Source organism: Argentina silus (genome assembly GCF_951799395.1).
Source record: "Argentina silus genome assembly, chromosome: 12".
NCBI lineage: Eukaryota > Metazoa > Chordata > Actinopteri > Argentiniformes > Argentinidae > Argentina > Argentina silus.
In genome coordinates, this window is record NC_139666.1 from 12,174,988 (window position 1) to 12,189,593 (window position 14,606).

Genomic DNA, 14,606 nt, shown 5'->3' on the forward strand with positions numbered 1-14,606 from the left:
CTTAACCCACCAGTGTGGCGCTCCAGCCTAACACTGAGTTTTCCAAACTATGGAAATGTGAGGGCTTTTGATTTCCCTTTACATAAAGCCAGACATGATATAACACTTAAGTATAAGTAAAATATGTTTGTAAAAAAAAACTTACATATCAGTGTCATTGTATCTTTGGAAGATCTTTGGTAGTTTGACAGGGGTAGAACCATAACTCTCTAGTTCTATCTTGGGCCTACGCCATGCTTGCCCTTGTGTCTTGCAGGCAGGTGGTAGTGCAGGACATGCAGGAGCAGATGGGGAGGCTGACGGCTTTGCTGAAGGATGAACGGCGGTCCCACCAGCACAGCTGCCGTGCGGTGAGATATTCTCCTAAATACTCCACATGTACCGGTCTAAATAACCTCTGTCTCGCTTATGTTGATGGTTATTTCTCTGTTTTACAGCTTCTGGAGGAGGCCGAACGAAGAGCAGAAAGAGTCAGGCAGCAGCAACAACAGGAGATGGGGTAGGCACTCAATCCTACAGCTAGAGGACATGTCGTATCCTCAAGGGAATAAACATCACATACATACAATTGCTCCCATGATACCATATGATATTTTTTTTCTTACCCATTATTTGGGACAAATAATTAAAGTTGCATGGGGCACAACAATTGTTGTTTTACATCATGAGAGGCTTGCGAAATGTTGTTTACACGACATAGCCCAGGACTCTAACTCTAACCCTAACCCACTGACCTACAGACAGCTGATTCAGGCTCACAGGACTGACATTAGTGCTGTGGTGGCCCTTCACACAAAGACTCTGGAGGAAGAGCGGAGCAGTGCAGAGGAGAGATACGGTATGAAACAGGAGGGACTGACTATCTAATACTGGTGCTATTCCATCCTGCCTCTTTCACTCTTGTGCTTTTTACATTTGTCAATCCTCACAGCTTTACTAGAGAAAGATTACGACTTCCTCAAAAGCTCCTTCCGCACTTACAAGGTGAGGAAGCCATGTCCTGTTTGCCACTTGTTTGGAACTTGGTAGATCACAATCTACTGAAAGGAAATACTTTGCTGTCACCCTCTTCACTCAACAATGTGTGTTGTGACTCTGCAATGCACTGCAAAAACTTGATTTTGAAAAGACAAAAATTCCCCAGACACTGTTATCCTCCTGCTCCAGGACAGCATCTTTGAGGAGATGCGCAGCAATTGGCTGAAGAAGGAGAACAGCTGGAAAGAGGAGCAGGAGAGGGCTCTTGTGGACCAGCTGATGCATTGTGAGGTTTTTAACAGTAAAGCCTTGGTATTAGCAATGGGGGGTTGTACAGTTTCAATGTTGAAATTTGTGAAATGTCCATTCTCTAACAGCACGTATGCAGTTGAACAAAAGTGAACAGGAAAAAGATAAACAAAGAAAGGCCCTTGAGACAGAAATAGCAGATCTCCATGCAAGTTTTGACCGGGAGATACAGGTCAGATGAGTGTTGTTGCTACTAATCATTAACCTGTATGCCTAAATGCAGGTGGTGGGACAATTAACCTCTGTATGTTTGTATTTTTGTCTAGGGACTCGGTGTGGAGCTGACAGAAAAAGATGTTACAATCAGTTTGTTGAGAACAGCTCTTCATCAGACACAACACCAACTAGACATTGTGGTAAGGCTATTGGTACTGGTTATGTTTTCCATCCAGACAGAGAAATTGTAACAGGAGTCATTGATGAAACCGGCTAATGTTGGTGTCTGTCCTCTTGTTATGGCAGACCTGTCGTATGGCAGACTTTGGGAAAGGCTTACGTCGGTTGGCCCCAAGACGCATGATAGAACCACCAGAGTCCCTTTCAGACAGTCCATGACCACACCAATACATGTCTGAATGTCAATGTTCCTTTCTTTGTTCTGTGCCATACCATTTGTCTTACGTTTGCTAAATGTGACACACTGTAATGTCTGGTTTCTTCAATAAAACAACAACACAATGTCAATGTGGATAGCATAGTGTATTCATGATCGATTCAGAAATGCAATGTAAACAAAGATAAGAAATAGGCAGTTTACAAAAGTGATTTGTTCACAAAAACAGGGTGTACTGTCAATTATTCTCACATTATTGCTTCTTCTCCTCAGCCTTCTTTAGTTAAAAACTGTATAATTAAAAATATATATATTTCCTAAAATTCTATTTCATCGTACAAAAAAACAAAAACAAAAACACAGTAACCATCAGTCTGTGGCAAGGCTAAGACTCACATTTGTATCTTTAAAAATGAGATGTGTGGTCTTCACAACTCTTGGACTATGACAGCAGTATATAGTGCAATCCCTGACAGATCCCTAAAGCATACCATCTGGACAGCAGTGTGGGGACAATCACTCATAGGAGGCTAGCATAGGCTGGGAGGTGGGCCTTTGGGAATGGGAAAGACCACTCTCTTCCTGAGTGAGAATGCCGGCTGGGGCATCTGCTTCTTAATACCAAAGGAGTCAGTCTTCCTGCTGACATCATCATTCACCTTCGTCAGGATAGACAGCAAGTCCAAACCACTGGTCAGAGGGAAAGACACATATTTAATCAGCTTTTGAATGAATAAACCAATCATACTGTACACCCACATCATTATATTCCATTTTCACTGATTATTTTATGAAAGATGGATACAACATGACCAAGAGCAAGGATCAAAATGTACACACACATACAGCCCAGTGAGACAAACCAGTCACGGTTCTGAGCACTAACCTGGGCACCAAGTTGCATAGGTTTTGGCACAACGACTGGATGAACCAAGTGCCTTTTTTCTTGTCTCTGAAGGAGGCATAGTGAGGTACAGTGGCCATTCCTAGGAGGAAGTCAGCACCGGAGGGGATGGTGTCTCTGGGTACCATGGCATCACTGTGGGTAGTGCTGTGAGTCAAGCTGTTGACAAGGCTGAGCGCAGGGCTGTCAGACTGGATGGATACTCCCTGCTGCTCCTTGGTGCCCTGACAGGCTTGGATGAAGAAGAGTTTGGGCTTCTCTTTCAGTGAGGAGCACTTCATTCCAGTGAAGGGCTCAGTGATCTCTTTGAGGCTGACCATGTGGCCATCTACCCCATACACACTGCCCTCCAGGCCATGGCTCAGGACACAGACCACCACACAGTCCATCTGACTACTGTCCTTGCTCCCCAGCTCCTTCAGGAGACACAGGATGTTCTCCTTAGTGCAGTCTCGCTCCGTCTTTATCTCAAAGTCCAGCCACTGAAACACGCTCACCAGACTCTCTACAGACAGACATACAGACATACGGACAGACAGACAAAGTTGTTTTATAGGCATACCGTGTATTTTAAAAAAGAACAAACAAATATTAGAGAAGGGAAAGGTATCACAGGGGTCAATTGAAATTAGCTTACTTTCATCAACGTCTGTTCCATTCCTGTTACTAAGTTTGAATTCGGACTTTTCGAAGTTGTGGTTGTTAATTATCAGGCAGACACCTCTCTTTCTTCCTGTCATGGCATATTCTCCCAGTCCCTACAATAACAAATAAATATTTTCTGACCTAATATGGGACTGCTTCACCTATAATCACAGAAACAGTAGCCTAGGAAAATGTGCACCTTACTTTCTTCAGTATACAGTATAAGCATGCATTAATGTTGATTGAGATCTCTTTAAAGGCACATTTTTTTAAAATCAGCACGAAATAAACCTTTTCCTTTGTGTTTCCAGTCTGAGGTTCTGCTGGGTGAGTGTTCTCATCTCTGGGTGAGGACACACATGAAACCTGGTGGCTGTGCTCTATTTGAGAGATTCCACAGGTTACATGAGTCAGTAGGACATGTTAATGAAAAGGGACAGTTCACACCAATCAGCAAACACAATGGACAAACAGTAAGAGGTACAATAGGGGCGCAGGGGGTCATAGAGACACTACCTTGTCTTAGGACAGCACTGCTGTCCCCATTGGTCCTCAGCAGTCTTCGTCTAGGTGAAAGTCCCTCAGCTGTGGTATCTGGGACCTTGGCAACATCTGGTGATTGTGGACACACAACAGTTTCAGCGAGTTCTGTAATGTGATCTTATTCAGAGACACACTGCAGAGGCAAAGTGTGTACAGTGCTACAGTAAGTTCAGTGAGTGACTTACCCAGAGAAGGATTCAGAGATAACAACTGTAGAAGACAGAGGGAATGAGAAGTGATGACAAGGACATGAGAGATGGACATAGCTACTGCTATAGTAGTATGAATATGTGTGTCCCGAAGTGTGGACTAGATACATATAGCAGACACTGACCTCAGATGAAGGCTGTGCACTTGTACTGAAGTAAGAGGGTGGGATGAGCGGCTCATTAGAATTACCACACTGTACAAATCCTAAAACAGACAGGAATGGAAGGTATGGACCACATACATAAACTGATGATGAATTGATAAGTGGGATTTGATATCTAGTCACAGCTCCTACCTGCGTCCCCACAGGATAGGGGTCTCTTCATGAGCAGGAAAGCATCCTGGTGGAGGTAGAACGAAAAAAGATCATCATTTCTTTCTTTTGAGGATAGAGTAACAAAAGGTGAGACATGACAACCAATGCATACACAGTAAACATTAAACTGGATCAACAGGGTAACAGAGAGCATTGTACTATACCTGGTTTTCTTGAAAAACATCAGATGCTGATTTTGATCGTAACATCCCCTCTCTCGTTTCTTCTGTTATTGGCCCTGTTTAAATACATGTAGCATGTATTTAATGCATTTATTTATGTATTTATTTGCATGTAGACATCTGAGTTATTGCTCTGCTTGGGCATAATAGCTAGACTACAGGAATGTAGTGCGTTCTTGAGTCATGACTTGACTTGACAGTGTCATCTCATTTGTAATTTCCACTTATAAATCATGTTTTAGTAATATAGTAAATGAAACTTCTACCCTTACCTCTGTTTGTTTTGAACTGATTTATTTTCTTTTTCAACATGGGGCAGCATGTACCAACAATGTTCTCCAAAAAGTCGAGTTTTGCGCTGCTCAAAAGATCCTTATGTTCCATCTCAAGGAATACTTCCAAGGTAGTCTGAAGGCATACATGTATAGTTAACACTGAGAGCACAGCAGCACCAAAATATGTAAGCAACACCTGGACAACTGTTAAAATAGTACTGGGATATAACACATTATTTTGAATCCTCAGGATTGAGGCTGTGCTGACATACTCACCACACTTTCCTCCAGTTTTTTACGTGGCAGATGATTGTGCAACAAGAACTTGATGTTTCTCAACTCCTCTTCAGTGATGTTCTCAGACAGGTCATACAACAGCTTTCTGCAGGTGATTACAATAAATGCATACAGTATGAACAAAAAACCTAGGATGCATTCACTTTGCAGTGCACATAACAGTGTTGTCTCTCCATATAGAAGAAGACGGTATGATTAACTATAACCCAACATTAGTCCATATTAGTGTTCAGAATTTTGACAAAACAATGACAAAGATTCTGTTTGTTTGTCTACTACTACTTTTGTGGAAGTTGCTGCTCTAATGGACTCAGTAGCCTTTCCACCTGTAAGGAGAGATGAGTCCTCCGGTTGTTGATTGCTTGTCTTTGAGACCATGTTCTCGAGTCAAACTGTGCCGCTCGATGGTGTGCAGTAGATCAGCTAGCAGGTAAGGTTGCTCTGCGGATAGCAGGTCTTGGTCAGTCAGAAGAGAGAAGAGTTGACTGGCCGAGGACACAGAGCTCAGGTCTTTATCCAGTAGTTCAGTGCAAAGAAATGCAAGTGCTTGTACTTCATCTCTATTCAGGGCCTGTGCCACCTGCAATAGCAGGCTTTGGAACTCCATCTCCTGTGAGGCAAGCAATAGGTTACTCTGATTGATCTCTACAAATACATTGATTGTAATCCATGATTACACTGGACATGACATAGTACATTATTGTCAATTCAATAGATAGGAGTAGCCAGTCTATTCATAGAATATAATCTTTAAAAGATGATCAAGACAGTGGAATGGCAGTGAGAAAAACTCTCTTTATTAAAACACTCATTCCTAAATTATTTTTTATACTTTTTTATAAAATAATAAAATAACAATTATTTTAATTATCTTGCTATTTATTTTTTATGTCCATGCACCAAGTCAATTTCCTGTATGTGCAAATATACTTGGCCAAATCAAAGAATTCTGATTCTGATTCTGATTACAGTACGCCTCTAGAATAGGTGTAAGAAGTTGAGAATCCCGACAATAATAGCCTATTTTGCCCAACCCATTCCGAATATAGTGTTAAATACTACTAACTTACTAATATTCGGCTAAATGTCCCACCCAAGAAATCTTTATACCTACCAACTAAGTTTGGAACAATCAGTAATATCTGTTTTTATACGAGTTTTAATGTTAATGGCTCGACATACCTGATCACTTATGGACAGTAAAAAGAGGTTATGAATAAGAATATTTTCCAAAACATTTCTTCGTACCAAAAGTCATCTCACTCCGTCCATCAACCAAACCTAATGACGGAAGTACGATATCGAAAGTTTGCTAGACACCACGAACACGTGACTTTCTCAATGATTCTGCGCGTCCGCTCCTCCGTCCTCCACTCGCCTCCTTCTCAAAAAGCATTGGAGGACAATATCTAAGGGGAGGAACCTAGATATCCCTCCTCCAATGCGTTTGAGCACGAAGCGAGTGGAAGACGGAGGTGAGGACAGTTTCTAACAATTGAGAAAGTCTCCATGAGACAGTGCTGGGCCTGTAGGCTATAGAAACGTGTGTGTACGTTAGTTAGTATGGTTAGTATGGAGCGCAATAGGCTGTAATTGCAGACTCTTTAGGCCACTGTACCTCACCCCCACTAGCCCCCTGTACAAGATTCTCTCCTGTTAATAATATTTTTTCTTTCTTCTAGCATTGTGACTGCCTATGGCCCCTGGTCTGAGCATTGATTACTTTATCTTATGATGACTGATGGATAGATGATTCACTTAAACAAATGTATTTGTTGTAAGTCGCTTTGGATAAAGGCGTCTGCTAAATGCCATAAATGTAAATGTGAATGTAAAACACATACATGTAATTCATTAATTAATTAATTTATTCATTATTTTATTCACAGACACAATGGAGAGATGCTGTACATTTTATGTTTTATTTAAGAAGTAAAATATAAAGGCTCAACACAGCAAAGATTCATATTATTTTTTAAACACATCAAGAGTAGAAATGTTTGGTCCAATGCGATGAACCTGGATCTTGAGCCAGCCCTGAGAGAACTCCTTCAGTTTGGAAAACTTATTCTGAGAGTCCTGAATTAAAGATTCTACAAGATAAAGACAGAAAAAAAAAAATTAGTAACGATAAACTTTAATTTAATTTTGTTTCATTCTAAGATTCACCTGCAGCAGTGTGTACAGAGGTACACACTGTACACATCATAAAGCATAGCACACAATTATTGCTACCACATCAGCATTTACATCAGTCCAATAGACACAATTATATCTCCTCCAGTGCAGCACTGGTTATCTCTCAAAAAACAAACTACATATGATATCAAGTTTCATTAAATTATTATAATAATACATATAATTATATGTGCATTACTGTAAAACAAGGTCTTAATACCATGGAAGCGACTAGCGTCAGATTGCCACAGATTGCCACAGTGTCAGAGACAAGCACTTACTGTCAGTAAATATGGTAGTGATCTGCTCATGGGGCCACTTTAGCTAGCGCTTCCCCAGTCCATGGCTCCGAGACAGGACACAGTCCACATAGATGTCCCAGAAGACCTTGGCAAGGTCCCAGAACAGAGCTCCATGTTTCCTGTTGTCTGAGGAAAACCATCAGGTCCCAGAAGGCAGGCACAGTGTCAGCTATCCTGGGGGAGCGCATCTCCAGCAGCACGGCTGAGGAGGACTCCCAGCACTGGTGGTCAGCCTGGTTCAGAGTCAACGGGTCCACTTGCCCTGGTCTCTGGCCCTGGAGGGGCACTGCACACACACAGCCCAGGAGCAGCACCTTAGCCAGGAGCACGATGACAAACACAGTATCCATCTGCATGTGAATAACATGTTGAGACAAATTAGGTGTGTTAGTACCACATTGTTGAATTACCTCATTTTCACAATCAATCACAAAACATGATAATGCCATCACTGGATATATGTGATTTAACTGTGGATGCTTTTATGAGTGTCTATGGCATTGAAAATCAGTGGTCTAACTTCAAAAACTCTCAACATGAATTTTGACTGTCCTTTTACATTGTAAGCATTCTGATAAACCATAATAGGCATATTCTATTTAATTTTTACTGATTATCATGAATAAATTTAAAGCAACATGATGTGTCTTTAGTTATTCTGAATGAGCAATTATATTATGACAAAACATGAGATAACATTAATGTATACATTTTTATATCTGACATTATACTGAGTGAGCAATTGCATTTCTGACATTTATATTTGTAAATTATTTTACATGTTATTAATTAATATTACTTTTGTATTGATAGGGCCTAAATCAAATTATGCAAACAAACAAGATTATTTAGTTCCAGATAGTACAAGTAGGCTAAAGCAACAGGTGTAAAACAGAGACTTACCTTGCTGGAGGAGGGTGATAGTTTGAGCAACTACTCGATGTTATGATACAGTACGCAACAGTAACAGTATCTGTTAGCTTTCAAATTTGACGTCAGTGTCTATCTATCAAGGGGGACGGGCAAAGAGTTCATTAGTGCCATGGAATAGAGAGAACGCTGTCTGTCAGATCTGTACACTGTGCGTATTTGTTTTTGCATATTAATCGTACTGTGCGAATGCCATATTAGGCCTAATCATTCGTCTTAATCTCTACTATCCTCATGGTGAATTAATATTCATTGGTAAAATTAACAGCAAGTTTTAGACCTATACCTCAGCTGGATTTCAGTTCACCAAGATTTACTTACATTGGCTGATCAAATTGTCCGAATAAATACATCTAGGGAAAGGTTGAATTTACGATTTACTCGTAAGATTAATAACAAAAAATGAAAATATAAACTGTCAGTAAACTTTTGTGAGTGATTTTTTAGGACTTTTTTATGATGCCAAATTATAATCATTTATAAATATGCAATTTAGTCCAAAAAAAATAAATAACAATATGATGTTCAATAATATATTGCATGGATAGAAAAGGGTCATTCTACTAGGAATACCTACAGTATCTAATGAAATATTAATTTGTCATCTCTCCTTAACGGCTTGGTCAGTCACATATTAGAAATTCCCCCAAAAGAATAAAACAACACAATTCACCTCTTCCAATTAATCTGCATGTCACACAATAATCTCTGCAGGATAACTTTACTCAAAACAGATAGAGACGGACTGAACTGGTCGGTTTACTGTGAACCAATGAGTACAGCCAGTTTCCAGGAAGCTGAGGAGCCCCAGAGAGGACGACAGCAGAAGACTGACAGTCTGACCCTTAGACGTCTTAAGCTGTCCTGATATCCGGCTTCAATGCAGGCTAAACACACAGTGATGTTCCAGTGAGTGTTGCGTTTGCCAATGCTTTTAGTGAAATGCCACATGCACGCGTGATCTCAGACTTAATAACAGCCTTATGGAAAAGGCCACCGATAAATGGGCTGGTTTGGGTTGTCACTCTCATTCATCTCTTTAATGACGCATTCAAGATGGGTTTTATGATGCAAGTTCCACTTTTTATGTCACTGATGTTGAAACTATGAAACACTAGAATTAGAGAAAGCCATCCACTCAGTACAGTTAGGAATTCTGAAGTTCAAATCATAATGCTGGAGTGATTATAGATAAGAAGTTCAAGACTCAAGATTAATTAGTTGGGTTTAAACAGTGCACAGGTGTGACGTCAGCATCAACGTCACTTACAGAAGTTTTGCAGAAGAGTACAGTCATACTGTTTAGAGAGGCTCTGGTAGTGAATGTCCTTAGAATCATCATTACTTTGGCCAGGAGTCTTTTGAGGTAAGATCACTGGGTCAGGGAAAAACAGATAAGCTCACCCAGAGTAACATATGTCAGTATAACTTACTGCACAGTAATGCTCACAGGGAGGATTATCTGTTCAAGCGGGTGATGGTCAGCATGAATCACATAATAGATTAGATATTCGGAAACAAAATCAATTATCAGGAATATATCATTCTGTAACTGTATGTACTGTACATCCTCTACTTCTGCGTACACCTTTATAATGCAGCAGCACTTCACAATTGCTCAAAGTTGTGTACTACTATTTGGCTCATAGGAAAGACAGTGGCCCTTGGGTAAAATACTTCAGTAGTTTATTCATCGGTCCAACTGTACATGATGCAGTGTTGAGAGGGACACAAGATGATGACTAACATGGAGGTTTCCACAATGCCAGTGCCATGGCAGCACCTGGAACACACCAACTGTCAGCTGGGCTGGAAACAAAAGTCCTGGAGAAGTAACCTGTTTAGGCCTCGACACATATGTCAGATTAGAAATGCAATCTTAGACTGGTTGAAAAACACACAAAAATGATTGAAGAAGGATGCTCTCTCTCTTTTCACTTGGAAATATGAATTCAGTTACGTTTTTTCAATCTTATTTTGAGTACTTTGAAGCAAAATGAACGGAGATGTGGGAGTGGCCAAATACAAAAGGTTGGCTGATTAGCAGAGGTTTTGTATTTCCATGGTTATATTGATATCATTATTACATTTATTAACCCATACGTTTGTGCAATATCTTTCTTTGCATAGTAAATAAAAGTTTAAATGTTTTGTTGTTGACATGCACCTATCTTTTGTAGCATATTTTTCTCACGGATTTTGGGACTCCCTTATAGAATTATAAGCCCACTATAGTGAATGCATGCAGCGTATCAGAAGAGCTGAACTTGATTTCTATTAAGAGTTCATGAGAGCACAAGGCCAAGCCAGTATAGTGGGTGTTGATGAAGACTGTTAGTGAGACCTTTGGCCAGGTGAGAGTCTGCATAGGCAGACTGTGTAACTGCCTGCAGCACTGGGAGAGGCACCTCAGGGTGCAGACAGAGGGGAAAGTGCTCTGTGTGCGACAACATCCAAACATTCACGTGATTGATTCTTTGGCTTTTGAGTCACTACTGGAAGTACTTAGGGGACCTCATGACGTAATTCAGAGACTGTATCAGGCTCTATCTGTCATCACTGTGCCCGGCCCTCTACATCCACCTCTAGAAATGACACATACCCCTTGATCTGACTCTGCTCCGTCCTTATACTGAATCTGACCTTTGACCTCTATATTAGATAAATACAGTATGTAGCGTGAAATAACTTTGCTGAACACCTAATAGGCTGAATAGTAAATTTTCATGTTATCCATAGCATTTTGGCCTCAAATCATAATAGCGTTATTGTTTTTTTATTAACATTGCCAAAAACACCCGCTATACAACATGCTTAAAGTTAAAACAAAAGCAATTTGTGTCTGTGTAAAATGATATGTTCTAATTTGGAAACCTGAACTCTTTCTCATCACCTATGTACAATCTTGCCCTATGTTTATATTTCCATGTATTGAATGTGGTCTGCATGCCCCTTTTGGGTCCTAACATGCAGCCGTACTCCTCTCCCTACGATCTACAGATGAGTGACCTAAGGAGGAGGAGCCTTTTGCAGGTTACCACTGGGCTGTTTTTTAATGAGGCTATCTCCTCTGTTTTGATGATTCAGTGTTTTCTCTCGTTTTTTTTGCTGTGTATTCCTAGCTTTCTTAGCCATGCAGAGTCCTGGAGCGAGGGCTCTTCATGCCAGGGCCAGCGAGCAGCGAGCTCTGTGCAGGAGATCATGCCTGGTGAGAGAATGGTGTGGATTCCGCCTGAACGCCTGTGCACTGGCACTAAGGATGGAGGAGGAAGTTCTGTCACTCTACAGGTCAGGATGGGCTTGTTAGGTGGGGGTAGATGGGGTTGAAGAGGCTGCATTTCTACATGAACTAATATGGAATTTGTTAAATTGTCCTCTACTTTTTCAAGTAAATCTAATGCCAAGATCAGTAAGTGCAGTCCAGCTGTGGAGTAGCCAACTAACGAAGTCCCGGAGGATGCCCTCTGTGCCCGCTGCCACCGCTTCTCCTGCGTTAGATGGCACTGGCGTTGGGGTCGTACCGTCGCTTCTTGACATTTCTTGTCGTTCAAAAGGAAATTGGGGGAGAAAAGACAGGAGTCAGTGTGTGCCACATTGATGTTTATGATACAGTGCACCATGGTAGCAGCCACACTCATTTCTTAAGATGGGTTTATAGTAGGTCTGATGATCTACTGTAACTCCAGCGTTACACCAGCAGCCATATCTGTTCTCTCATTGGACTACTCACTACAGCCAATAGCCTAAGTGAGGCCACTTAAGAACAGATTGCCCTGTATCGATATGTGCAAAAATATTTTGTTGATATGTGTTGATAGGGCTTTTTATTGTTGACTTTTGGAATGACCAATAAAGGAATTCTCCGCAACATACTGTGAAATGATAATGATTCATTTGTGCTCAACATTATACAACTGCAGTCTCTATGGTATGCTACTGGAGACAGTGAGATGAGGCAGCTCTAGTCCATGTGGCACTTAGACACAAGGACAGAGATAGGACATATCTTTCATTACCATTTTGTCACAGGAAAGACATTAGTTCCATTCAAAACATTACCATCTGGGAGGGAGAGAACCAACACAAATGTACTCTATAAAGGGGGAAGAGAGGAGACAACCACATCAACAACAACAACAACAACAACGACAACAACAACAACAACTACTACTTTACTGTACTACAGATACAACAAAAGGAGTTATGCATAACCTCCCCGTAATGTGGCTTGATGTGGGGCTTCTAGCGGTCTGTCATGCACCTGTTCCAATAGTAGGCCAGTGGTAGATGGCACTATTGCTGTGCGTGGGTCATGCAGTGCAATGCGCCGTGTCTGTACCAGGTCTGTGAAGCAGGCAGCAATGGCAGCTGGTGTGGGCGGGTCCGGGAGTCCTGCTCTGCTCTAGGGCGGAGCCTGGCCATCCAGGTGGGTGTGGCCAGCCATGGCACAAAGGCTGCGGCCAACAATACGGCCCTGGCCTCTCTCTCACCACTCCGCTTAAACTCTCACCCTCGAACAGTACCGGATTGAGAAAAAAGATTATGGTAGTGAAAAGAGTATGGCAACCCAGGAGCAGGTCTTCCTGGGTTGGGCTCAGCCTTTGTGCAATGAACTGACCTTCTCCAAGTCAACCAGGTCAACATGCAGAAATATTTTTTTTTGGTGAGAAACATGATGCTTTACTAATTGGCATGCTTTGGTGGCTGCAGTATTAGACTTTTCAGTTACTTCTTTCCCCTACTTTTTATCTAAGATGTGTAACACCCCTGTTGCTCGAGACAGCAGGCTTATTTGTGAGCGACTGGAACTTATATACCTCAGATTAGTTAACATAGCATACTGTATACAGTACACTAGCTGGCTATGTGTTATTGACATGTGAAATCTGGAAGGGTATCTAAGTGTCATGGGGCTATGTTTAGATTTGAGAAAGGAAAAATAGATTTCCTGGTAGAAATCTCAATCGAAACACTTAAGTTACCAAGACTATTAGCTCAAAGGTTTTTTTGTTGATCACTCTGTTAAACTAGCAGGTAATATCTTCTCCAGTGTTGGAGAAGTCTGTTTTTAGTACTCAACATGCACGTCAAGCTTTGAGCTGTGCCCGTCCAATCAGTTTGAGGTTCTGCCACAGATTCACAGATGATCCCCACATCTAACCCCCCTCCTGCAACATAATCAATATTGTATTCATCCTATGACAGTGTAGCAAAAGTATCATCAAAGCAAAAGAATCATAAGCACATGCCAGATGATCTTATAAAATGTACAATGTATGTAAAATGTTGATTGTATCAGGTACATAATCTCTATGTAAGTCTATGTGTAGGCTAAAGCCCATCTGACAAATGCATCAGGTATGATGTGTGTCCCCTGGGTCTGTATTCTGTGGCAGGAGCTCAAACCCTGGTGTCTATAAGCAGCAGGGATGCCAGAGTCACGGAGGTAGAGACATGCAGCGTGTTGCTTACTTAAAGCCCCATCCAGTCCCCCCCAGCACTATGGCAGCCACCAGGATGGCTCCGGCGATGGAGCCTATTATTAGATTAGTGGCACTAGGACCTGCGAAGGGTTATGGGGGGGAAAAAGACATGAGTGCCTCACGTACTGTATGGCACTGAAGTTCTCTACACATGAATGATAAGAACATGAATGTAAGAACAAGAACATATAGCATGAGAATATCAATTTAATCGTCTTATGCCTGTCGTATATATTTTGCATGCTTATCAGGCCCCTTTAATGTTATGATGCCTAGTCGTGTTAGTGAATCTAACGTGATGTAGCACTGTCCTTGTGTATTCAAGTGTACCTTTAAGGCACCCTACTGTTTAAAAGAGAAGGTGAGAGCTTATGAAAAGATCATGAAGACAGAGTCTCTGTCTCTTTCAAGATGGGCAGAGCAATGGTCCCCATTAACTAACATGATGGCCCACAGCAAACCAAAGGAGGTCATAGAGGTCAACCTATTCTACAACAGCAT

At 41.3% G+C, this 14,606-nt stretch overlaps 3 protein-coding genes across 3 annotated transcripts in view; 1 reads left to right on the top strand and 2 right to left on the bottom strand.

Annotated features, from left to right (window-relative positions):
• Positions 1 to 233: 233 nt before the first annotated feature.
• Positions 234 to 1,842, top strand: LOC310813255 (flagellum-associated coiled-coil domain-containing protein 1-like; the record flags this gene model as incomplete). Its single annotated transcript, XM_083682117.1, has 8 exons — positions 234 to 350; positions 438 to 499; positions 741 to 838; positions 932 to 997; positions 1,145 to 1,264; positions 1,356 to 1,459; positions 1,554 to 1,643; positions 1,750 to 1,842. The coding sequence occupies 8 exons, from the start codon at positions 234 to 236 to the stop codon at positions 1,840 to 1,842; spliced, it is 750 nt and encodes a 249-aa protein (XP_083538243.1).
• A 129-nt stretch (positions 1,843 to 1,971) lies between these two features.
• Positions 1,972 to 6,486, bottom strand: casp10 (caspase 10, apoptosis-related cysteine peptidase). The gene is made up of 13 exons (XM_083682306.1): positions 6,395 to 6,486; positions 5,539 to 5,822; positions 5,192 to 5,297; positions 4,913 to 5,048; positions 4,623 to 4,696; positions 4,438 to 4,483; positions 4,267 to 4,346; positions 4,118 to 4,142; positions 3,906 to 4,001; positions 3,681 to 3,769; positions 3,382 to 3,502; positions 2,727 to 3,249; positions 1,972 to 2,530 (listed from the first exon to the last, which is right to left on the bottom strand). The coding sequence occupies exons 2-13, from the start codon at positions 5,817 to 5,819 to the stop codon at positions 2,371 to 2,373; spliced, it is 1,737 nt and encodes a 578-aa protein (XP_083538432.1). The 5' UTR covers positions 5,820 to 5,822; positions 6,395 to 6,486; the 3' UTR covers positions 1,972 to 2,370.
• A 5,567-nt stretch (positions 6,487 to 12,053) lies between these two features.
• adam23b (ADAM metallopeptidase domain 23b) overlaps positions 12,054 to 14,606 on the bottom strand; it is a gene marked incomplete at its 5' end in the record, with an annotated part of 18,150 nt that continues 15,597 nt past the window's right edge. The window contains 2 exons of the mRNA XM_083682521.1: positions 12,054 to 12,161; positions 14,095 to 14,185. Coding sequence (XP_083538647.1) covers positions 12,116 to 12,161; positions 14,095 to 14,185 — 137 coding nt within the window. The 3' untranslated portion in view covers positions 12,054 to 12,115. The remainder of the gene's footprint in view (positions 12,162 to 14,094; positions 14,186 to 14,606) is intronic.